The sequence below is a fragment of the Nycticebus coucang genome, chromosome 11, assembly GCF_027406575.1.
Source record: "Nycticebus coucang isolate mNycCou1 chromosome 11, mNycCou1.pri, whole genome shotgun sequence".
NCBI lineage: Eukaryota > Metazoa > Chordata > Mammalia > Primates > Lorisidae > Nycticebus > Nycticebus coucang.
In genome coordinates this window covers 41,650,468-41,674,694 of record NC_069790.1, presented here as the reverse complement: position 1 = coordinate 41,674,694, position 24,227 = coordinate 41,650,468, and the positions used below count along the sequence as shown (strand labels likewise).

Sequence of the window (24,227 nt, the reverse complement as noted above, 5' to 3'; positions counted from 1 at the left end):
GAATGAGTAAAGAGGTGACTGAGCACGGTATATATAAATATACATATATTCAAGGGTCATCTTATAGACTTGCCTGACTAGTGAAGAGGGTGACCATTAGGCAGTAAAAGCAATCTTCAAATTCATGGCAGAAAACTTTCCTAGAAAAGGTGCTTTATGTCAAAATTATCAGTAATACTTGCTTTTCCCCATAGAAACAATCCTATAATAAATGTTATGTTTCTGATGCAACGTAAGTTTTTCACAGAAACGACTACTAACGGCTCAGCACCCACAGCTCAGTGAGTAGGGTGCCAGCCACGTACACAGAAGGTGGCAGTTTCAAGCCCGGCCTGGGCTTGCTAAACAACGACAACTGCACCAAAAAAATAAAAGACAGCTGGGTGTTGTGGCAGGCACTTGTGGTCCCAGCTGCTTGAGAGGCTGAGGCAACAGAATCACTTAAGCCCAAGAATTTGAGGTTGCTGTCAGCTGTGACGCCACAGCACACTACCTAGGGCAACACAGTGAGACTCTGTCTCAAAAAAAAAAAGGCTACTAAGACCATATTTTAAAACAGTGACAATACGTAAAGTACACTATATACTGTGTGTGTATGTATAAGTACATGTATGTGTGCTATATATGTACACAAATGTACACATATACACATGTACACACACAGATCCAGAAAATCCTAGTATACACATTAAAGGCTTTTTTTTTTTTGTAGAGACCGAGTCTCACTGTACTGCCCTCGGTAGAGTGCTGTGGTGTCACACAGCTCACAGCAACCTCTAACTCTTGGGCTTACGAGATTCTCTTGCCTCAGCCTCCCAAGCAGCTGGGACTACAGGCGCCTGCCACAACAGCTGGCTATTTTTTGGTTGCAGTTTGGCGGGGGCTGGGTTTGAACCCGCCACCCTCGGCATATGGGGCTGGCGCCCTACTCACTGAGCCACAGGCGCCGCCCATTAAAGGCTTTTTAAAAAGTATGTTAATAAGGTCAATAATCACATAGAATTACAATATGTACACATATTAATCTTTTATTTAATGTCTTTATCTTCTATATTAATCTTCTACATAACGTCTTTATCTTCCATGTAAAAAAAATCAGAAATTAAAAAAAACATTAATATAATAGAATTCCTAGTTTCTTTTAAGAGACAGTGTCTCACTTTGTTGCCCTCGGTAAGACTGCTGTGGCATCACAGCTCACAGCAACCTCCAGCTCTTGGGCTTAGGCGATTCTCTTGCCTCAGCCTCCCAAGCAGCTGGGACAACAGGCACCCGCCTCAACACTCGGCTATTTTTTGTTGCAGTTTAGGCTGGGGCCGGGTTTGAACCCGCCACCCTCGGGATATAGGGCAGGCGCCCTACTCACTGAGCCAGAGGTGACAAACACCTTTGAAGTGATTTTGAGAAAAGCTTTATTCCATTAGAGGGCTTTGCTAAACTGCCAGACATTTTTTGTTAAGAGAAAACAAGCAAGTAGATTATCTATGAAAGAAAAATTCCTTCTTCTTTCAACCACTGAATCAGACACTAAATCCCCCTCTTAATTCACTACTAGAAGGGATATAGTCTTTAAAATGCATAAAATCTTTTACTTGTTTCCATTCTTCAAGAGTCCTTAAAGAACTACTTTTCTTTTTTTAATTGTGGAGGATACATTGAGGGCACAAGAAACTGGGTTACACTGATTGCATCGGTTAGGTAAAGTCTCTCTTACAGTGGTGTCTTGTCCCCAAAAGGTGTGTCACACACCAAGACCCCACTCCCCCATTCCCTGTCTCTGTTCTTCCTTTGCCCCACACCTCCCTCCTTCTTTCTTTCTCTGCTCTCCCCCTCCCAACTGTGTCATTGTCATTAATTATCCTCATATCAAAATTGAGTACATAGGATTCATAATTCTCTATTCTTGTGATGCTTTACTAAGAATAATGTGTTCCACTTCACACATTAAAACAAAGGCTGTAAAGTCTCCATTTTTAATGACTGAATAGTATCCCATGGTGTACATATACCACAGTTTGTTAATCCATTCCTGGGTTGGTGGGCATTTAGGCTGTTTCCACATTTTGGCCATTGTAAATTGAGCTGCAAGAAACAGTCTAGTGCAAGTGTCCTTATGACAAAAGGATTTTTTTCGTTCTGGGTAGATGCCCAGTAATGGGATTGCTGGATCAAATGGGAGGTCTAGCTTGAGTGCTTTGAGATTTCTCCACACTTCCTTCCAAAAGGGTTGTATTAGTATGCAGTCTCCACCAGCAGCGTAAAAGTCTACCCTTCTCTCCACGCCCACAACAGCATCTACAGTTTTGAGATTTTTGTAATGTGGGCCATTCTCGCTGGGATTAGATGGTATCTCGGGGTGGTTTTGATATACATTTCTCTAATAATTAGGGATGATGAGCGTTTTTTCATGTTTGTTGCCCACTTGTCTGTCTTCTTTAGAGAAGGTTCTATTCATGTCTCTTCCCTTTGATATATGGGATTGTTGGCTTTTTTCATGTGGATTAAGTTCTCTACAGATCCTAGTTATCAAGCTTTTGTCTGATTCAAAATATGCAAATATCCTTTCCCATTGTGTACGTTGTCTCTTTGCTTTGGTTGTCATCTCCTTAGCTATGCATTTCAGTTTAAGTCCCATTTGTTTATTTTTTGTTGTGGTTGCAACTGCTGCGGCAGTCGTCTTCATAAAGTCTTTCCCCAGGCCGATATATCTTCCAGTGTTTTTCCTCTGCTTTCTTTGAGGATTTTTATTGTTTCATGCCTTAAATTTAAGTCCTTTATCCATCTTGAATCAATTTTTGTGAGTGGAGAAAGGTGTGGGTCCAGTTTCAGTCTTTTACATGTGGATATACAGTTCTCCCAGCACAATGTATTGAATAGGGGAGTCTTTCCCCCAGTGTATGTTCTTGTTTGGTTTATGGAAGATTAGGTGGTTGTGAGATGTTAGTTTTATTTCCTGGTTTTCCATCCAATTCCAAATATCTATGTCTCTATTTTCGTGTCAGTACCATGCTATCTTGACCACTATGGCCTTGTAGTACAGCTTAAAATGTGGTATGCTGATGCCCCCAGCTTTGTTTTTGTTACTAAGAACTGCCTTTGCTATGTGGTTTTTTTCTGGTTCCATACAAAACGAAGAATCATTTTTTCCAAGTCTTGAAAGTATGATGTTGGTATTTTAATAGGGATGGCATTGAATTGGTAGATTCCTTTTTACTATATACATTTTAACAATGTTGATTCGTCCCAACCATGAGCATTTGTTAATATCCTCTGCTGTTTCCTTTCTTAGGATTTCACACTTTTCTTTATAGAGGTCCTTTACCTCCTTTGTTAGGTATATTCCTAGGTATTTTATTTTCCTTGAAGCTGTGGAGAAAAGAACTGTGTCCCTAATTAGCTTCTCATCTTGACGGTTATTGCCGTATACAAAGGCTACGACTGTGGACATTGATTTTATATCCTGAGACATTATTATATTTTTTTATGACTTCCAGGAGTCTTGTGATTGAGTCTTTGGGGTTCTCTAAGTATAAGATCATATTGTCAGCAAAGAGGGAGAGTTTGACCTCCTCTGCTCCCATATGGATGCCCTTTATTTCCATGTCTTGCCTAATTGTATTGGCTAGAACTTCTAGCACTATGTTGAATAGAAATGGTGACAGAGGACAATCTTGTCTGGTCCCAGTTCTAAGAGGAAAAGCTTTCAGTTTTACTCCATTCAGTAAAATATTACCTATGGGTTTGTCATAGATAGCTTTGATCACTTTCAGTTCTAATTAGAAAAGGATGCTGGATTTTATCAAATGCTTTTTCTGCATCTATTGAGAGGATCATATGGTCTTTTGTTTTTGCCTCTGCTAATACAGTGGAAATGTTTATGTACTTGCATATGTTAAACCAGCCTTGCATCCCTGGGATGAAACCTACTTGATCACAATGTATGACTTTTTAATGATAAGCTGTAACCTATTGGCTAGGATTTTGTTGAGAATTTTTGCATCTCTATTCATGAGTGATATTGGTCTGAAATTCTCCTTTTTAGTTGGGTCTTTTCCTGGTTTGCGTATCAGGGTGATGTTTGCTTCGTAGAACGTGTTGGGGAAGATTCCTTCCTCCTCAATTTTTAAAAATAATTTATGCAGTACAGAAATAAGTACAGAAATAAGCTCTTCCTTGAAGGTTTGATAGAATTCTGGTGTGAAGCCATGTGGACCACGGCATTTTTCTGTTGGTAGATTTTTTTTACTGTTTCTTTAATCTCAGTGCTTAAAATTGGTCTGTTCAGGAGCTCTATTTCTTCCTAAGTCTAAAGACAGGGTGTGAATCCAAATATTGATCCATTTCCTTCACATTGCCAAATTTCTGGGCATAGAGTTTCTGGTAGTATTCAGAGATGATCTCTTTATCTCTGTGGGATCAGTTGTTATTCCCCCTTTATCATTTCTGATTAAAGTTACTAGAGATTTTACTTTTCTATTTCTAGTTACTCTGGCCAAAGGTTTATCTCTTTTATTTATTTTTTTCAAAAAACCAATTCCTTGTTTCATTAATTTTCTGAATGATTCTTTTGTTTTCAATTTCATTGATCTCGGATTTAATATTGGATATTTCTTTTCTTCTGCTGGGTTTAGGCATAGATTGTTCTTCTTTTTCCAATTTCATAAGATGGCTCTTAAGTTTGTTGATGCGCTCTCTTTCTGTTTTTCAATTATAGGCATGTAAAGCGATAAATTTTCCTCTCAGAACTGCTTTTGCAGTATCCCACAGGTTTTGGTAGCTTGTGTCTTCACTGTTGTTATACTCAAGGAAGTTAATCATTTCCTTTTATTTCTTCCTGCACCTAACTGTCATAGAAGGTTGTTTAATTTTCATGCCTTTGTGTGGGGTTGAACGTTTTTGTTGGAGTTCCACCTTTATAGTGCCTTGTGGTCTGAGAAGATACAAGATAAATTTTCAAATCTTTTGATCCTGTTGAGGTTTATTTTGTGTGGAATGGGGGAATGAGGAATTCAAGCCATTAACATTTATTGAGATAATTGATAAGTGTGGTGGTGTTCTATTCATCTTATTTTGTGAGAGTCCATTGCTTAGTTTTATCTTTTGCATCACTGTGGAAGTTAGGTTCTGTCCTTTAATTGCTGAGTTCTTACTTTGCTGCTGATCCATTGTGATAGTCAGTGTATAGAACAGGCTGAGGTATTTCCTGTATTGCTGGTCTTGTGGTAAATTTCCTCAATGTTTGTACATCAGTAAATGATTTGATTTCTCTATCAATTTTAAAGCTTAGCTTAGCAGGATATAGAATTCTGGGCTGGAAATTGTTCTGTTTAAGCAAATTAAAGGTAGATGACCATTGTCCTCTTGCTTAGAAAGTTTCATTAGAGAAGTCTACAGTCACCCTGATGGATTTGCCCCTGTAGGACAACTGGCATTTACTCCTGGCAACTTGCAGAATCTTTTCTTTTGTCTTGACTTTGGACAGGTTCATCACAATGTCTCTTGGAGAAGCTCGGTTAGAGTTGCAGCGACCTGGGGACCGATATCCCTTTGAAAGAAGTGTGTCAGAATCTTTGGTGATATTTGGGAAATTTTCATTTATAATAGTCTCTAGTATGGCTTCCACTCCCCTGGGCCATTCTTCTTCCCCTTCTGGGATACCTATAACTCATATGTTTGAATGCTTCATAAAGTCTCATAATTCAGTCATTGAATGTTCTTCTTTCTGTCTCTTCTTTTCTGCCTCTTTAACTCTCTGAGTTATCTCAAGAGCTTTGTCTTCTACCTCATAGATTCTTTCTTCTGCATGGTCTAATCTATTGTTGATACTTTCTATTGCATCTTTAGGTTCCCTTATTGACTGCTTCGGTTCCTTCAGCTCTGCTGTATCCTTTCTATATTCTTCATATCATTCACCTCTTATTTGATTTTGTTTTTGTATTTCCTTTTGGTTATTTTCCACTTTATCAGCAGTTTCCTTGTTTCCATCATTTCCTTCATCATTTCCCCTCTGAACTGCTTTTGCAGTATCCCACAGGTTTTCATCATCTACATTCTATATTCCATTTCTGTCATTTCTAACATTTTTTAATAGGTAAAAAACTGCAGTAGCTACCTCATGGTCCCTTGGGGGTAGGGGGGTGCTCTGGACTGGTTTTTCATGTTGCCAGGATTTTTCTGCTGATTCTTCCTCATGAGTGTTTTCTTTTATCTGTTTCCTTGCCCTAATTTTCCTTTCACTTCCTCTTGCTCTTTAAGTTACCATGCCTCTGGACTAGGGTTTCCATTAGTGCTTTTGGTACAGGACCAGAAGGATGCAAAGATTGAAGAGCAAGTTTTTCTACTTTTAGTAGAGATGGGGTCTTGCTTTTGGTCAGACTGGTCTTGAAGTCATGAGCTCAAGCAATCCATCTGTCTTGGCCTCCTGGAGTGCTAGGATTTTAGGTGTGAGCCACCACACCCAGCCTCAAACACTAGAAAATAACTCCACAGGGTTAGCAGTTAGGGCACTAGCCACATACACCAGGGTTGGCAGGTTCAAACCCAGCCCAGGCCGGCTAAAAAATAACAATAACAAAAATATAGCTGGGCACTGTGGCGGGCACCTGCACTTGGGAGGCTGAAGCAGGAGAATCCCTCAAGCCTAAGAGTTTGAGGTTGCTGTGAGCTGTGGCGCCACAGTACTCTACCAAAGTTAACAAAGTAAGACTAAAAAAAAAACTCCACAAATGGTATTCAAAATGTGGTGTGTGACAGACTATCACCTACTGTTTTGGGAGAAAGTATGATTGAAAACAAATTAATCAAGATTAGTAACAACCTGTCTAGAGAATCTCAGTATTTTAAAACTGAAAGGGACCTCTAATAATTATCATAATCCCTATACAGAGCCAGAACTTAAATTACACATTCTAGGTAACACAATGAAATCAAGGTTTTGTTAAACAATTCAGGTTTCTTAAATTTTAATTCAATGTTCTCTCTACTCTGCCTTAATAACAAAACAAAACCTTCCCCCATTTATAAAAGTTATAAGCAAATTGGTAGAAAAGAAGAAAGACTTAAGCATGTAGTTTTGTATAACTATATGAAAGGATATATTTAGTCAATAATAACATTACTTAAGAGTCTGGTTCTATCTCCTGTGTTTCAATGCTTCAAAGATTTCAAACATCCAGATGATCTGAAGGTCTTGGATCTCAAAATATAATGAATTTATACAGAGGAACACACATATAGTCATGATTTCAGGGGTTGAGTATAAAAAACAAGAGCCTTAATCAAGCTACAGTAAAAAAAAAAAAAATCACAAAATCTGGGGCTAAATGTGCATCCTCTTAAATGTGATGTTAAATAAAGTATTAAAAAATCAAACTCATGGTATTAACTATTTTAATAAACAAGGGTAGTGATGAAATTTACCAGAGAAATGAAACATTCATAGACCCAACAGTAAAAAATATAAAATTATGTGAAAAAAATTAACATGAAAGTCACAAGTAAAACTTAACAAGTATATATTAAGTATTCACTATTCTACCTTGTATAAACTGTGATATAAAGCATTAGTTTCGAGATCACTTCCAAAAACTTACATGTATCTATAATTTAAAAAACAATTCTTATTTATTATGTTCATGAAAACATAAAGAACAGAAAAGAAAATAGGCAAATGAGTTATTTTTAAAAGTCATTCTAGATATCTTTATTGCTGATTACTAAATGTTTCTATGTCTGGCTATAAAGTAATATATGTCTTTCTTTCTTTTTTTTTTTTTTGAGACAGTCTCACTTTGTCACCCCCAAAAGAGTGCTATGGCATCATCACAGCTCACAGCAACCTCAGACTCTTGGATCAAGAATTCTCTTGCCTCAGCCTCCCAAGTAGCTGGGACTACAGGTGCCTGCCACAATGCCCGGCTATTTTTAGAGATGAGGCCTCACTCTAGCTAATGCTGGTCTCAAACTCATGAGCTCAGGCGATCCACCCACCTCGGCTGCCTCCCGTGTGCTGGGATTACAGGTATGAGCCAGGCACCCAAAGTAATATATGTCTATTTTTTAAAATATAATTCCCTTTAGTTTTTCTGAATTATCAACAAACAGCAACAAACTCACAATCCACTAATATTTTAGTGTATTTCTTTTTAATGTCTCAGCTATTTATGCACTTATTTATAATTTTCATATAGCTGAAATCATATATCATATACTAATTTGTATGATTTCAATCCCAATATAATTCCTGCATATCTAACAATGCTTATTACATATTTTAATGGTTACAAAATTATCTGTTCCAGGGGTAAGTTTTTCTCAAAAGAGACAATTAGCAACTATGTCAGGCTTTGCATCATTTCTGTCACAACTAGTCAACTGCCACTGTAGCACAAAAGCAGCCCTGGACAAAAAGCAAACAAACGTGTATGACTGTCAGATAAAACTCTATTTAGTAAAATAATTTAAATAGACATTTCTCTATAGGACACATACAAATGACCAATACATAAAAGGTGCTCAAAATCATTAGCTATCAGGAAAATGCAAATCGAAACCATAAACTATGATATTAAGCATTGTCTTCACTAGTTATACCCAGCAGGATGGCTACAATAAAAGAGAGACAATATAATGTTAGCTATGAGCTTTTGTAAAAACAAAAAAAAGACAACAAAAACTTAACTGTTGTTAAGAATGTGGAGAAACACAAACCTGCCTACACTGCTAGAGGGAATGTAAGAAAATATAGCCAGTTTGAAAAAGTTTGCAGTTCCTCGAAAGACTAATACCACATGACCCAGAAATTTCACTCCTAGATAGATATCCAAGAGAAATGAACAACATTTGTCCCTGAAAAACTTGTACACAAATGCTCATAGTAGTATTCATAGGATCTAAAAGGTAGAAACAACCCAAATTTCCATCAACTGATGAACAGATACGTAAAATTTGTTCATCAGGTCTTATCAGCTGAATGGAATATTATTCATCAATAAAAAGGAGTAAGTACTAACACACATACAACATGAATGAACCCTGAAAATATTATGGTAAGTGAAAGAACCAGTTCCACAAAAACACATATATTATTTCACACATACAAAATGCCCAGAATAGGCAAATTCAGAGAGACAGATCAGTGTTACCTAGGCCAAAAGTGTAAGAGGACACAGAATTCTTAAATGGATTGTGATAAAGGCTGCTAAAGCCACTGAGTTTAGGTAAGTGACACGTCTGTGAATTATATAAATATGTATTTATTACCCCTGGTCTATTCTACAGATATGAAAACATTAACATATTTCCTCTTCTTTTAAACTTGTAGATGGATTCACGTTGTTTTTTGCTATGCTGTAATAAACATGACACTAATTTATCTCTCCAAGTAATATTAAGTTGTGAGCTAAGTTTTTAAATGGCAAAGTATATAAAATGGCTAAAGAGTATTAAACTTACTAAAACTTATTTACTCTTGCAAATGTCCACTATTTGAGTTATATTTGCCTTTAATGAGTCTAGGAATGTATAATTTATTTTCATTATTTCTATGGCAAAATGTAGTAGGAAAATGGTTAAGGAATATATACCATCATTTCCAAAAACAGTTACATCATTAGTAGCATGGCCAGTGAATCTTGGATCCTAGATATCTAGACCTCCTCACCCTGGGGGAAAACCCCTCATGAAGGAACACAGTAGCATTAAAATATATTGACTTTCTAAGTGCACAAGAGACACGAGCAGAACCTTCTCTGAAGAAGACAGATGAATAGCTACACGTGAAAAAATGCTCATCATCCCCAATCATTAGAGAAATGCAAATCAAAACCACCCTCAGATTATCACCTAACCCCAGTGAGAAAAGCCCACATTACAAAGTCTCAAAGCTACAGATTCTGGCCTGGATGTGGACAGAAGGAACACTTTTACACTGCTTGTGGGACTGCAAACTAATATAGCCTCTTTGGAAAGAAGCATGAAGAATCCTCAAAGCTAAAACCTTCTATTTGATCCTATGATCCCATTACTAGGTATCTACCCAGAAGAAAAAAAGTCATTTTATCATAAGGATATTTGCACTAGAATTTTTGTGTGTGTGTGTGTGTTTTTTTTTTTTTGGCCGGGGCTGAGTTTGAACCTGCCACCTCCAGCATATGGGACTGGCGCCCTACTCCTTGAGCCACAGGCGCCGCCCTGCACTAGAATTTTTATCACAGTTCAATTCACAGTTGTCAAAATGATGTGGAATCAACCCAAGTGCCCATCAACACGTGTATGGATTAATAAGCTGTATTATGTGTGTACCATAGAATATTACTCAACCATAAAAAAGATGGAGACTTTACACCTTTTGTATTAACCTGGATAGAGTTGAAGAACATTCTCTTTAATCAGTATTACAAGAATGATAAACCAAATATCCAGTGTACTCAATACTAACATGAAACCAACGGATAAACAACTACATACTCACATGAGAGAAAAACACAAATCCAAGTGGGAAGGAGGGGAGAGGATGGAAGCAGATTGCTAAACTCTTACTTAATGGGCACAATGTAAGGGTATATAGCACACCCCCTGGGTGAAGGGCTCAACTACAACTTGGACTTTACCTAACAAACCTAATCATTTGTACCCTTATATTAATCTGCAAATTTTTACAAAAATGAATATATTGACTTTCTGCTAATCTTGAGGTTAAAGAGACTAGAAATGGAGGAATTTGCTAACCATATTTCACTTTCAAGAGCAACAATAAGGTTCCTTGCTCACTTAAATCTCCTTACAGTATCCACCATACTATCCTTATCTTCTTTCCTAGGACTTTGTTCATACTGTTCTTGTTTCCTAACATGTCCTCCATTTCCATCTATCCAAATATATCTATTCTTGAAGACTAGTTCTGTCCCATGACATCTTCATCAGTTACTCTAACACTGTCTCTACATGACGAATTACTTCAGTACCACACATATGACTTATTTTATTTCTCCCCATTTCATGTGCCTTAATTCTGTCTTCCCAGCTTTCCCTCCCTCTCGCAAAAAAAAAGCTAAGACTAGGTAAAGAATCTATGTACATAACCTAAGAAAATAATAGGCAATAGCAATAATTAGTAACAGCAAAGTTAACACTTCCTGAACACTTACTATGTGCCAGATGATGGAGGCCCAGAAACTAACTTGCTCAAAATGTCATTTATTGGTTGATGAATACTTTATGGAACATTTTGCCCACATCATCTCATTTGTCCCTTACAACTCTGAGAATGCTGCAAGTATTAATGTTTTAAAGCAATTTTCAGAAATTTTATTTTAGGTACAACTGCAACTTAATGGCAGAGGTAGAATTATAATACAGATCTACACTTAGCCAGGGCTCTCTATGTTATGTCATAATGTCTTATTTAAAGAGAGGATAAAAATAAATAAATTATCGAACATTCCTTCCCCTAAAGTTCCAGGCTAAATGCACACCCATGTTCCCTAGAGAAGGAAAACTCAAAGGAGCTTAAGGAAAGTATCCTTCACCAAACTGCCACTGGAGTAACAGGTAGCAACACTAAAATGCATAAGGTATTATTGCTACAAAGTACCCCTTCACATGTGATGTCATTTAATCCTAACAACAACCTGTTAAGAAAATATGTGTTATTAGTCCCAGATCAAAACAAAGTATGTGTTTTGTCCATTCAAGGCCACAAAACTTAGTAAGTAATAGAGCTCAAATCTAGGACTTTAGACCCTTGTCCTTTTCTTCCTATTTTACTCAAAACTTAGCATTTTATTTTATGCCGACATACTCTAATTGTTTCTTGAGCTTGATGAATAAACATGAACATTAGAAATCAATAGTTCAAAATATTTTCTGGATTCATAAGCCCTTTTTGAAAATCAAATCTATGGAAGCACTCAGTAGAAAAAACCCATACACATTTTCAGGTTTATGGATCCCTGCTGAGAGCCCTATAAAAGACTGAGTTGAACAATAGGAGTGATAAGTAATGCTGCTGTCACATGCTTCACAGTGCACAGTACACAGGACAGAAGGATTAAGGAAGTATTTTAATAGCTATAAACAGACCTAAAGATACTGGCACTGGAAAAAGTCACGCAACCTCTGCTAAGACATATGTATATTTTCGTAGTAATATAAAAGACCAATGTAGAAAAGTCATTCACAAAAAGATATAAATCAACAATTACTTAGTCTTACTGTATGCTAAAGGCTTTACTTGACAAAATATTTTAGTCTCAAAGCAGTCCTGAAGTAGTTATTATCAGCTTTTATAGTTTGTCAAAAACTTAAACAGCTGAAGACGTAAATTCAGATCATCCTAGGATAGAAGAAACCTGGCTTTTCCAGTAATCACCTAAATATTAACTATTTATTCAGCTAAATAGCACAGAATGTTATAGAAAGAAAACAGAAAAACTTTAGACATGAAGTAAAAAGAAGAGTGAATAGGGGATCAAAAATAGGTAAAGAACTGCAATACTGGGAGAGGACAGGAAACTAGAATAAGGTGAATAACCTAGATCATAATATTTCATGGCAATAGGAGAAAAAACATAGATGATGTTAGTAACAATCTGATTCTAACTGAACTCTAACTCACTGGATAACATTAGACTAACCATTTAATGTTTCTAGAACTTAGCTTTCCTCATCAGTGAAATTGTGGGTGTTGGATGGCACAAAAACTTAAATTTCTAAATTCTTTCACAATTTTCAAAACGTTGTCACAGGTATTATTTTCATTTCACTCCACTGAGCAAGGGCATTATTCACCTGGCTGGTATAAAATAGGCCCAAAATATGAGTTGAATGAATAGATGAATTTGACCCTGACAATTACCGTATGAGGAATGCAGAACAGGGCGGGTATTATTATACCTAGTTTACATATAAGGAAAACCATGCACAAGAGTTTAAAACACTTCCTCACAGTTTCACAGCTAAATGGTAGAGCCAGAATACAAACTTAAGTCTTCAGATTACTAGTTCAAACCTCCTGCCAGGTCTAAAATATGTTACACTTTAATATACTTTTAAACAGGCAGGTGCAAGAATAATGAATTCTTCTTATTCTCATTGTTTCAATGAAAAAATCATTAGGATAGTGTTATTACAGAAAGCAATGAATGAAGAATTTATTCAGAAGAGTTCATTAAAAGAATATCTAATACTCAATAAAATTGCATATGAAATAGAAGAGAAAAAATCCAATTTCTGATCTTCTTTGATTATACCAATTATATTTTCTGTGTTCCACAGTGGGTCTGCATCTGCAGTTCTGGCTGAAAGACTTGGGGCAGAACCCCCCACTCTGCCCGGAGCTCTGACCACCCCAATCAACCGCAAGAGACGTCGCTTGATGCAAAACGCAAGAGGATTTTTATTCCTGCATGCCGGGGCTTGACCCACAACTCTTTTAGAAGCCGAGGAGTCAAGCCCCGCACAGCAGTTTTTACAAGCTTATAAAGGCAAAAACTACAAAGTAGGCGGGAATAGCAGACATGCCAGGGGCTCTAACAATAAAGTAAGAGGGAATAGACACAGCTGGGGCTCTAACCAGATAAGAACAACTCTGGTTCATTATTCAACTGTCTTAAGACAAGACTAACAGTCAAATATTTGCTTAATAGTAAACATTTGCTGCAGCTCCTGGGGCTATCTCCTGGAACAGTTACAAAAGGTCACATTCCTATGGTAGGGAGTGAGAGGTGGTCACATTCCTATGGTAGGGAGTGAGAGGTGGTCACATTCTCATGGTAATATTTTCTTTCATGGCTAGCTACTCTGCAAATGCTTGCTGCTAATTATAATGGAGACAGAGGGAAAATCTGTCTCTATAAACTAAGGTTACTATTCAAACTATGAATCTTTGCAGGGCTCCCCAATGATCTGAAGTTGAGAAATACGTCCCATCCCCCAATCCCAATCTAAAACTTTAAGATCAACTGATTTGTAGAGGACAGATCCTGAGAGGGCACCATGAGCTGGAAATACCTATTAACACAGAAAAACACACAGTAACGGCCCCAGGGCAAAGCACTCTAAGATTCTCAGGATCACAAGATTGAATAAAGAAGCTAAGTGGCAGGAAAAGAAGCTGGCTAGGAAGCTGGCTAGGAAGCTGTTCCTAAGAAGGAACAACACCTTCAAATTTCAGAGTATACTCATAACCATGGTATGCAGCATTCTGCCTTAAAAATACAGACTTGTAGATAAATCTTTCTGTATGCTGAGTAGCAAAATCTTCTAATTAAAAAAAAAAAGCCTGCAAACTCATCCAAAAAAAACTTTTCTTTGAAAAATAATTTTTAGAGCATTTTCCCTGTCATAAATGTTGTGAAATTAAAACCTTTCAAAAATTAAAATGAAAGTCAAGATAGTCTAAATAGATATGATAGCCCCCAAGCAAAAAAATCAAGTAACTTAAGTACAAAAATATAAGATAAAATACTGTATGCTTCCTGGTTTGTAAAGCAAGAATTCTGCTACATCTCACAAAAAAATTTCTTAAACTTATCAAAATATATGTCTCTTCTGAAAAAAAAAATAATAAACGATGTTCTCTATTGTTCCTTTCATTCCTTCTCCTCCAAGAGGACTTCCATAAAGTAAGTGCCAAAGTTAAGAGAACAGTTATACTGAAAACTACACTGGGGAAGAGCAATTCTATTGAAATTAATCCATTTCTACTGCACTCAAATAGAGTATATGGGGGTAGAAGCATTTTCAATTAGTGAGGTAAAAGATTGGAAAAGCCAGTTTGGACCCTGAGGAAAAATCTGGCAAGACTAGAAGAAGGCTTACTCAAGGTAAGTATTCTACAAAAACCTCAAATCTGGAATAATTTAAAGGCTTTAAAAATTCCAGTTCTATAATTGTTATTACAATAATAATCTTATATTCTACTTACCTTTTAAGAAACAAGTACTCTCCCACTTGAAAGTTATTGCCCCTACTGGTATAAAAAATACACCTAAATTTCTCTGCATAAATACAATGTTGGGTCCTTACCTAGTAGCAAACTGAATGAGTGCATTTTGAAGAGTCTGTCTAATTTCAAGAAGAAAAGATTCATCATCACTTAGTGTATAATACCAGTACTGGACATAATCCCTCAAGGAAAACTGGATAACCTACAACAAAAATATTGGGAAAAAATATAACATTTTAGGATTTAAAAAGTAACAGTGGTAAACTAAAAACTTAGATTATTATCTGCCAATGTATATTTACTCTCTGCATAATAAATTGTGGTGTTAAATATCTGCCTTCATTACAAAAGCACCAACATGCTAAAAACCATTTCAAAACTTTTAAATTACTCTGGATCCCAACTAACCCATTGTCCAAATTTTTAAAAAATTAAAACATTATCTGTGGCCAAGTTTAGACCCAAATTTAAGTCAAGACAGAGTCTACCTAAAAAATAAATTTTCAATGCTATAATAAAGAATTTCTATCAGTTTGAAGGAATGAAATGAAGTAATGCAGGTGGACCCTAATTCTCAAAAACACTCAGTTTTTCCAAGATTATATCATCAGATCCATTGCAATCTAATTACAAAATGATATAGGAATTTACTAGTTTTACTAATACCTTTGATAAAGCCAATAGTATTCCTTTAGATTATAAGGAGCAAATAAAACAATTCAAGGTATAACTTTGGCAAATCAGATAAACCAAATGTGAGTTCATTTATAAAATAAACATTAAAATTTTTAAGTATACATTTTTATAATGATCACATACTCAAATAAAACAAACACCAATGGAAAATATTTTGGGGAAGATAACCCTACCTAATTCTAATTTTAGAATATTTTGAACCAAATTACATATTTTATTTCCATTTTTAAAAAGTAACAAAACATAGGGAAAAAGTTCATTTACCAAGCCACTTAAGCTTGTTCATCAGCAAAAACCTAACATTTTAACTATAAAATTATTATAAAAGCTATCAAATATGTCAATAAAAACTGTTTTCTACGGGCGGCGCTTGTGGCTCAGCTGGTAGGACGCCGGCCCCATATACCAAGAGTGGTGGGTTCAAACCCATCCCCGGCCGAACTACAATAAGAAAATAGCCAGGCGTTGTGGTGGTTGCCTGTAGTCCCACCTACTCGGGTGGCTGAGGCAAAGGAATCGCCTAAACCCAGGAGTTGGAGGTTGCTGTGAGCTGTGACACCGCATCAAAGGCAATAAAGTGAGACTGTGTCTCTAAAAAAAAAAAAAAAAAACTTTTTTCTAAATGCAAATTCAATCGAAAGGCTTTCATATTAAATAAACCACTTCACTATAAGTGAGTTAATAAAGCAGCACCTTCCAGTACAAAATGCAAAAATAACATTATCATAAAGTTATAGTATATTAATGAAATGGCAAATAGCATCATAGTATATTTTCAATAAATGGAATGGCACACAATAAATGGAATTCAAATACCACATACTGAAACTCACTTGCTGGAGAGGTTCATCAATTATATTGGCACCTGTCAATCTTCTATCAATCTTAATAGTCCTGGCTTCCCGTTTCATTTCTTCTAAGCACTTAAAAGAAACCATAATATTTTACTTACTGATAGTTTCTTGGTTTAAAATCTCACCAGTTTAATTCAAATTGAGTACTCACTGCAACTTCCCTTCACTATCTTTAAGACAATAAATAACCTCATTTCTTGAGACTCTAATATAAACCAAACACTGTTTCTCAAGTTAACAAAATTAGGCACCCAGAAAATAAATCATTATCCTCAAAAATTCAATTAAATCAGCAAACTTCAGAATGTTAGACAACTGAAAAAGTAGAGGTGTATCACTGCCATATTACAACCAAACTTTAACATATAAAATTGTTACAGGTGAGTCAAATAAATAACCATCTTTACTAGATACTCTTCTTTTTTCTTCTCTCTTCCTAACCCAAAACAGTATACCAGTTACAAAATGAATACATTTTTAAATTGATTTTATTTAGGAATGGTTTTTAGCAATTAAGGAAAATATATTTCTCTACATCTTAGTCTTCAGAAAGATCAGTGGCCTAAAAATAACAATGAAAAGTACAAGAGTCTTAAGTCAAAAATATAAACCAAAGCAAATATAAAAATACATGCTTCAACTTATGAAACCACTAAGATATTTTTTCAAAAAACATACTTATACAGTATAAGTCATATTTTGGGAATAGTAAATCAAAAATCACTATTTTTTATACCATCTTCTAAAATAGATTATAAAGACAAGTCATTTTGACTAGATTTATTACTAGTAAGAATCTTAATTCTTAAAATATTCCCCATCCTCTGTAAGTATCACTCAAGTGAATGTACACTAAAAATAACTAAGAAATTGTTTAAAAAAATGGTTCATTACAACTTGTAATCAAATTCAAAGAATACACATTAACAGGAGTCCTAAAGGATGAAGAACGAGTTTCAGATCATAAAAAAGTTGTAAGTATTAAAAACAATTAGTTTATCAATACAAAAGGCAGTGAGATGGAGTTAAATTCTTTTACTTCATTAATGTAAAACTGTACACTCTTTATCACTACATCTCCTACATGTTAGTATATAATGAACAAGTTAGTAACTTTTAAAGTTAAGTTACTGGCTCAATTCTAAGCCATTTGTCTCTCTTCATACAAGATAAAACCTCCCAAATCCCAATTTTAATTTTATTTAGAGTATGATACTGAAAAAAATGGAAAAATCACACAGATCAAGATGATAAAAATTTGGCCTGTTTATTAAAACTAAAGAAAGTGCATAATCTAATTGCCAGCTATGTTTTTAAAAGTAGTTAAAGTGTCCATTTTCCCCCTTTAGTTCTTATGTAATTTATTTCATTCAAAACAGAATATTCTTGACATTTGTACAAATTATATGCATGATGCTTTGAAATTCTATGTATAAGACAGTGGGAAAAACACTCAAACTAAACAATTTCTATCTTTTCCTCAAATTTATATTCCCACTTTTTATATCTGATACTAAAAAGTTTTCAAGATAACTTCTTACCTGTATTTTCTAAGCCTGATTGAAAAATATCTCATAAATTTTACAGTGAGCATTAAAGAATTATAGGAAAATCTGTCGAGCCATACATAGATGATCACATTATTATTGTTGCAAAGAACTAGACTTTGAGGTTTCATATTCCTTCACACTATTTACCTTAGGAACCCCAGTTGATGGTGGAGGAAGAAATGAGTGTTCACACTGTTCTAGGTACTTCTCTGAGTTTGTTTTTCCAAACAGGAAAGTAACCACTAAACCCCTAGGGGAAAAAAAATTAATCATAGATATAAAAGCAAAATTTTTTTGTAATTCAATATATCTATCTCCAATCACGTGTTTCAGAGTTCATAAAATGGCTTATCATTTATTAAAAAGTCAGTTTGTGACTTTGGGAAAGCAAGAAATTAACAGATTTTGTTGTATTCTTAAGTTTAAAGCAACTATAAGCATTTTGTACTTTCCAAAATTTTAATCAAATATATTTCATAAAGAATGTCAGGCAACATCTTCAAACTTGAGAAAAATCAGTCTTCCTTTATCCTAGGTTATCTAATAACCAAAGGTAAAGAGAAATGAGATTTAAATCTATAGCTAAATTACCTAATTATATAGCTATGTTAACTAATTAAAGCGAGGTATTAATACTAATTTAATTTGCACTATGAATACAGAATAAACAAAAGTTATAAAGGGAAAAATGACCTAACTTCAGTTTGGCTAAGGCTAGAATTAAGAAAATAATGAATGTATCTCAAAAAGGTTAATTATTTTTTAAAGCAATTATAGGATTGAGGTAAGATAAACTCTGAGAACTACTTCACTATAGTATTAACTAAATATTATCACTATTTCCTATATTTAAAATTTACCAATAAAGCTAAGTGCTAGAAATCTACCCCCCCAAAAATTTTTAATCTTACAATGATTTTACATGATAGTAATCTTATAATAATTCAAAGACTGTAGAAGCAAGAAGAGAACAGTGAAAAATAAATATTATTAGTTCTCAACTACTGAAAGGAAGATTCTCAAAGGCCTCTGCTTTTTTGGCTACCTGCATTTCACTGGTCTTCGGTACCACAATAATGGTGGGGGTGGGGAATAAAGAAGAGAGATAAAATCAAATAGGTTCACATCATTAATTCTGTTTTTAACTTGTTTATAAAAGGTTGGCCTCAGAATTACTGGCAAATTTCATTTGTGTTATATCTGATATTATTACTAAGACTCAAGTTGGCCCTATATTTCAGTTTTGTCTGGTTATTAAGCACATTTACAGATACAATAAAATGTTTATATTAACACTATATTTCTAAAATCATTAACATGAAGCAGCCTGGTTAGCCTTTGTTCACCAGTGTACAATAGTAGGAAGGCAAGGTAAGAACAGTCTGATCTTACAAAGAAACTAATAATTTAAACCATAACATGTAAGTAAAAACAGGTGCTACAGATAATTACACAAAACAACAAATAAAACAGAATGTCATGAAACAGTCATAATATAGTAATGATAGTATCCCATAAAAACAAAAAAATCCCTGAATTATTTTATTTCCAAAAATTATCTTAATATTAAAAAATAGGGATTAACTTTGACTAATAAGCAAAATAAATACATTTTCGACATTTTAGATGGGTAAATAGCAGAACTTAAAAACTTAAAAGTTAATTTTATTAGCAAAAAAACAAAGGAAGAGTTTCCACAAGAAAATGTACCACTTCCTTTCAAACTTCCATTTTAAGAAAAAAATACATCCTTAAAACTTATATTATAAAATTAGAAAACATACTAAAACTAAGTAATTATTTTTGATACATGAAATGTAATCATGTTACTAAAAACTGATCATTAAAAGCCTGTTTTTATTCATTAAATTTATAAGGCATTCAACTATACTAAGTTACATTTAAAAAGGGACAATTGTTCTTCATAATTAGAACCAAAATAAGAAAGATCTGACTCAGGAACTTATCATAATTGTTGAGTTGAGTGACCAATACTGAGTAACCTGGGAATGCTTCTGGGTGACCTGATAGTATAAGCAGAAATCTCCTTATCATGGCAATGAGTTGCACGGAGATCAACAGAGTCTGGACACAACTTCAGGTCAACTTATGAACTTGAAATTTCAGACCCCACAACATGACTCAGTAACACTGTCTGAAGAGTTTTATAGTAACTCTGCCACACCTCCCTGTATTCCACTTTACCTAAAAATTTTTTACAGAACTTCATAAGCATTTAAAAGATTTTTAAAAATTATTTCTTCATAAATTAAAAGGTTCAAAAAGGGAATAACAAAGATTCTCATGACTTTAAATGAATAAACTGATCACTCCTCTCTCTTCCCCAAATACTATATGGAGCAGCTTGATTAAAGAGAAGTAATTTTCTACCCTTCTACCTTCCAAGGGCTCCTTCCTTTGCCTACAAAGCTTCAATATCCTCCCTTTTGGAAGTATTAGTAAATATTCTGAAATCCTTTTCCTTTGCGCTTTCCAAGGGCTTAATTAGTGAAATTAAAAAGAACTGAGGGAAATGAAAAGAAGAAAAAAAAAGAACAAGAAAAGAAAAGAAAATAGTGACTAATTTTCACATAAATTGTTTTTAATTTTGAAAAAAGTATATTACTTAAACATTAATTTTCAACTCAACATGTTAATATGTTGTTTAGGATATTATATCCTCATTTATAAGTGACATATGTTTGTAATTTCTCCTTTATAATAATATATTTTCTCCAACTTTAATATCAGGGGTACCCAAATCAAGTAGAATGAATTTGATGTATTTCTTCTTTTTCTATTGTCTACAAGACTTAGCATTATCTGTTTTTCTGAAAGTATCTTTTACTTTTATTTATAAATATTGGTTGTCTATTTTTTGATACTTAAAAAAAAGAAGTTAACTGATGACTCCATACTGAATCTCAGAGTCAAAGCATTCTATAATAGACATACTCTTATTTGAAAATGTGAATGTTACTTTCTTTGCATTATTATGATTGCTTAATATTTTGATGTAGCAATTGTCTGATTCCTTTTATGAATGCATTTATCTTCATTTGTTCATCCTTTACAAGGTTTTTGTTTCTAATAAAAAAAATTTTTTTTTTTTAAAGAAAAAAAGAAACTTCTCTCTTTCAGAAAATCAACTCAAGACAAATAATCTCCTTTCATTTGATAAAGTAGCCTTTATCCTCTGGGAGAAAGGTGAGAAAGGTACAACCATGCAGCTTTTCAGCCATGCTATTGCCTTAATTTGTGACTGAGGAGTAATAATTAGGAAGCCCATTTGGCTGCTCATCTCTAAGGTCTCCAAACATCTTTATCTTCAATAAAAAGGCACTGAACTCCATGTACCGGACTCTTATGACTGAAATAAGTCTAAATGTTTTAGTCCATAGTATCATATCTAGTATCATATGGCAAATGACATAAAATACTAAATCTAACATAAAATAGTTTTACATAGAGTCTCTGACATAACTACTCAACTTATGTATTATGTAATTCATACTTATTCAACAAACAGTGACTTGTTCTCTGTAAAATGACAACATGACTTTCAAATCTGTACTCCAAAAGAGGTGCTAGGTGGTAAGTATATTCAGAATCCAATGTTTCAGTGTCTTATACAATCTCTCTAAGCCACTATTTATATATGCTATTCCCTTCATTTAAATCCTCTAATCCTACAGGCTCAAAAAGCTCCTCAAACATCTGGGAGTCAACATTTTGAAAATAAAGAACTGCGTTCATTCTACAACTAATTACATAAACATATAAATACATACACACACATTAATAATAAAATACTCATTTTGGCTGAGCTATGCTGGTGTTGAGTGTGTTCAAGTAACAAACATCTTACTTGTCTGTACATTTTCTAACATTTTCTTAAAATTCCTATCTGCAAAAGAAGCTATAATAAACTATGAAACTTCCCTTGTAAAAGTTTATCAACTTATGGGAAAACATAAACACTGTAAACCAAATGACTATAAAGAAAAGACTGGAAAATCAGGCTTTTATATGAATTCTCCAGGCCACAATGACAATATTCACTAATAGAATAATTAAGATTTTTTTTGATGTCTAATCAATGAGATACTTTCTACAATATAAAACAGGTTATGTCAGTTCAATTTAAGTTATTTATAATGGACTAGAAAATTTCAACTTTAAAGAGGGAATAACACATAAAGAAATAAAAAAAATTTTTAAACTTTTCATATTTTCACCAAAAAAGTCCGTATTTTTGGAAATTGAAATTTCATTTTTGACTACCCATACTTCTGGTACAAATAATAACCATCATTATTTTTATTTCTATCAGTATCTTAATTTTATTTTTTGTTAATTTTAATGCAAAGTTTATTAAAAAACAGCACTGACAAATCACACTCCCATTTCTCACAGTAATTGTTTTCATTTGAACAAGACATGACACATGAATTATAAAATTATCATTGAGTATACTTACCCGCCCACAAAGCAGAGGATATAAAATGCCAAATAAAATATTACAAAGGGTCCAAAGGTTATTAGAAAAAGGACAATGCCAAGGCTTCCCCATCCCCATATGGATAGACTGGCCTGAAATAAAGCAAAAACATATAAATAAATAAATAATTCTCCATATTATTAAAAAGAAACCAACAAAACCTTTATATAGTTTTAAATTTCTCCTTTCAAACATTTATGGTTTCAGTAACTGTCAAAATATTTGCTTTTGAAAACGTAAAGTATACTCTTGAAAATATATCTCCAAAAACAGTGTTCAAAATCTGTATGTTGAGAGATTTATACAGCCGTCAGCAACGATTAACAAAAAAAAGGCTAGTGGCAATGCCAAGGTACAAGAAGAAATAAATAGTTACAACTGTTGAATGTTATGCTGACATGAGAAATACATCAAAGTACTTATTAAAACATTTGCATATTTATGTATGCAAAATCATATACATATAAAAGGTTAAGGAGGGCCTGGTGAATCTTAGCACTCTGGGAGGCCAACGTAAGTGGACAGCTTGAGCTCAGGAGTGAGACCACCCTGAGCAAGAGTGAGACCCTATTTAGACCCCCGTCTCTATTAAAAGTAGAAAAACTAGGCATTGTGGCAGGCGGCCTGTAGTCCCAGCTACTCGGGAGGCTGAGGCAAGAAAGATCCCTTGAGCCCATGAGTCTGAGGTTGCTGTGAGCTATGATGACATTCTGGTAGGGTAACAGAATGACTCAAAGAAATAAAAAACAAAGATAAATAAAAGGATAAGTAGGCTAAAAGTTACTTATTTAGAATTAATATTCATTTTACAACTAAGTCCTAATATAAATACTGCATACAGGATTTTTTAATATAAGTTTCCAGATAAGAAATTTTATGTCACTGAAAATAGTAATATTTCTCCTTTACTCAAATTGTGTGCAGAAATTCAGACAATTATAATTACAAACGTTTCAACTTCCAGTTACCAAATCTACCATGAGCTCAAAAAAAAATTTCTAAAAAATCTTCAGCCTTAATAAACAATAAGAAACCCCTATTTTGTACAGAATTATACTATTTTATCCAATAAAAAATACTCCTTTTGTTGAGGGCAAACTGGATTCTAGGAATTTAAGTCACTATGAATAAATAAATGTATTTGATTCACCAAGTTCCTACATCCATTTGCCTTGCACTGTGAGGTAGTACACAAAGGAAGCATTTGTCCCACTAGTGCCATCAAGGAGCATAGAGAAGGCTGGCTTATAGCAATGAAACAATCAGACACTGAACCAAAAGAAAATAATAGCATTATAAAATGCTAAACTGACAAAAATTAATGACCAAAATACTATACAACAGACAATAAGTACTGTGGATCATGAAAGAAGGAGTTTTATTTATTGATTCATTCATTCGGGGGTCATGGGCTGCCTCCTATGTATTAATACTAAGCACAGTTCAAGGTGCTAACGACACCGCAAGGAATAAAACATACCCTCCTAAGTCTACACTCCAGAAAGAAACACAAGCATGCCCCCCTTAGTTCATATTCCTTCATAAATTTACATTCCAGAAGGGGGGGGGGGGAGAAGACTACTAAATAAGTAAATGTATGGTTTTATCAGTTGGCCATAAATGCAATGGAGAAAAAATAAAGCAACTGTATATGGTCAAAGAAGCTGTGAATGAATTTA

The 24,227-nt window shown here is 34.3% G+C and overlaps 1 protein-coding gene across 2 annotated transcripts in view; it reads right to left on the bottom strand.

Annotated features, from left to right (window-relative positions):
* The window catches only part of SNX13 (sorting nexin 13), a 176,109-nt gene that overhangs the window by 97,077 nt on the left and 54,805 nt on the right, over positions 1–24,227 (bottom strand). For both annotated transcript variants that reach the window (XM_053609451.1, XM_053609453.1), the window contains exons 2-5: positions 22,528–22,640; positions 18,195–18,297; positions 16,477–16,566; positions 15,028–15,149 (exon numbers count right to left, since the gene is read on the bottom strand). In XM_053609451.1, the coding sequence (XP_053465426.1) occupies positions 15,028–15,149; positions 16,477–16,566; positions 18,195–18,297; positions 22,528–22,640 (428 nt within the window). The remainder of the gene's footprint in view (positions 1–15,027; positions 15,150–16,476; positions 16,567–18,194; positions 18,298–22,527; positions 22,641–24,227) is intronic.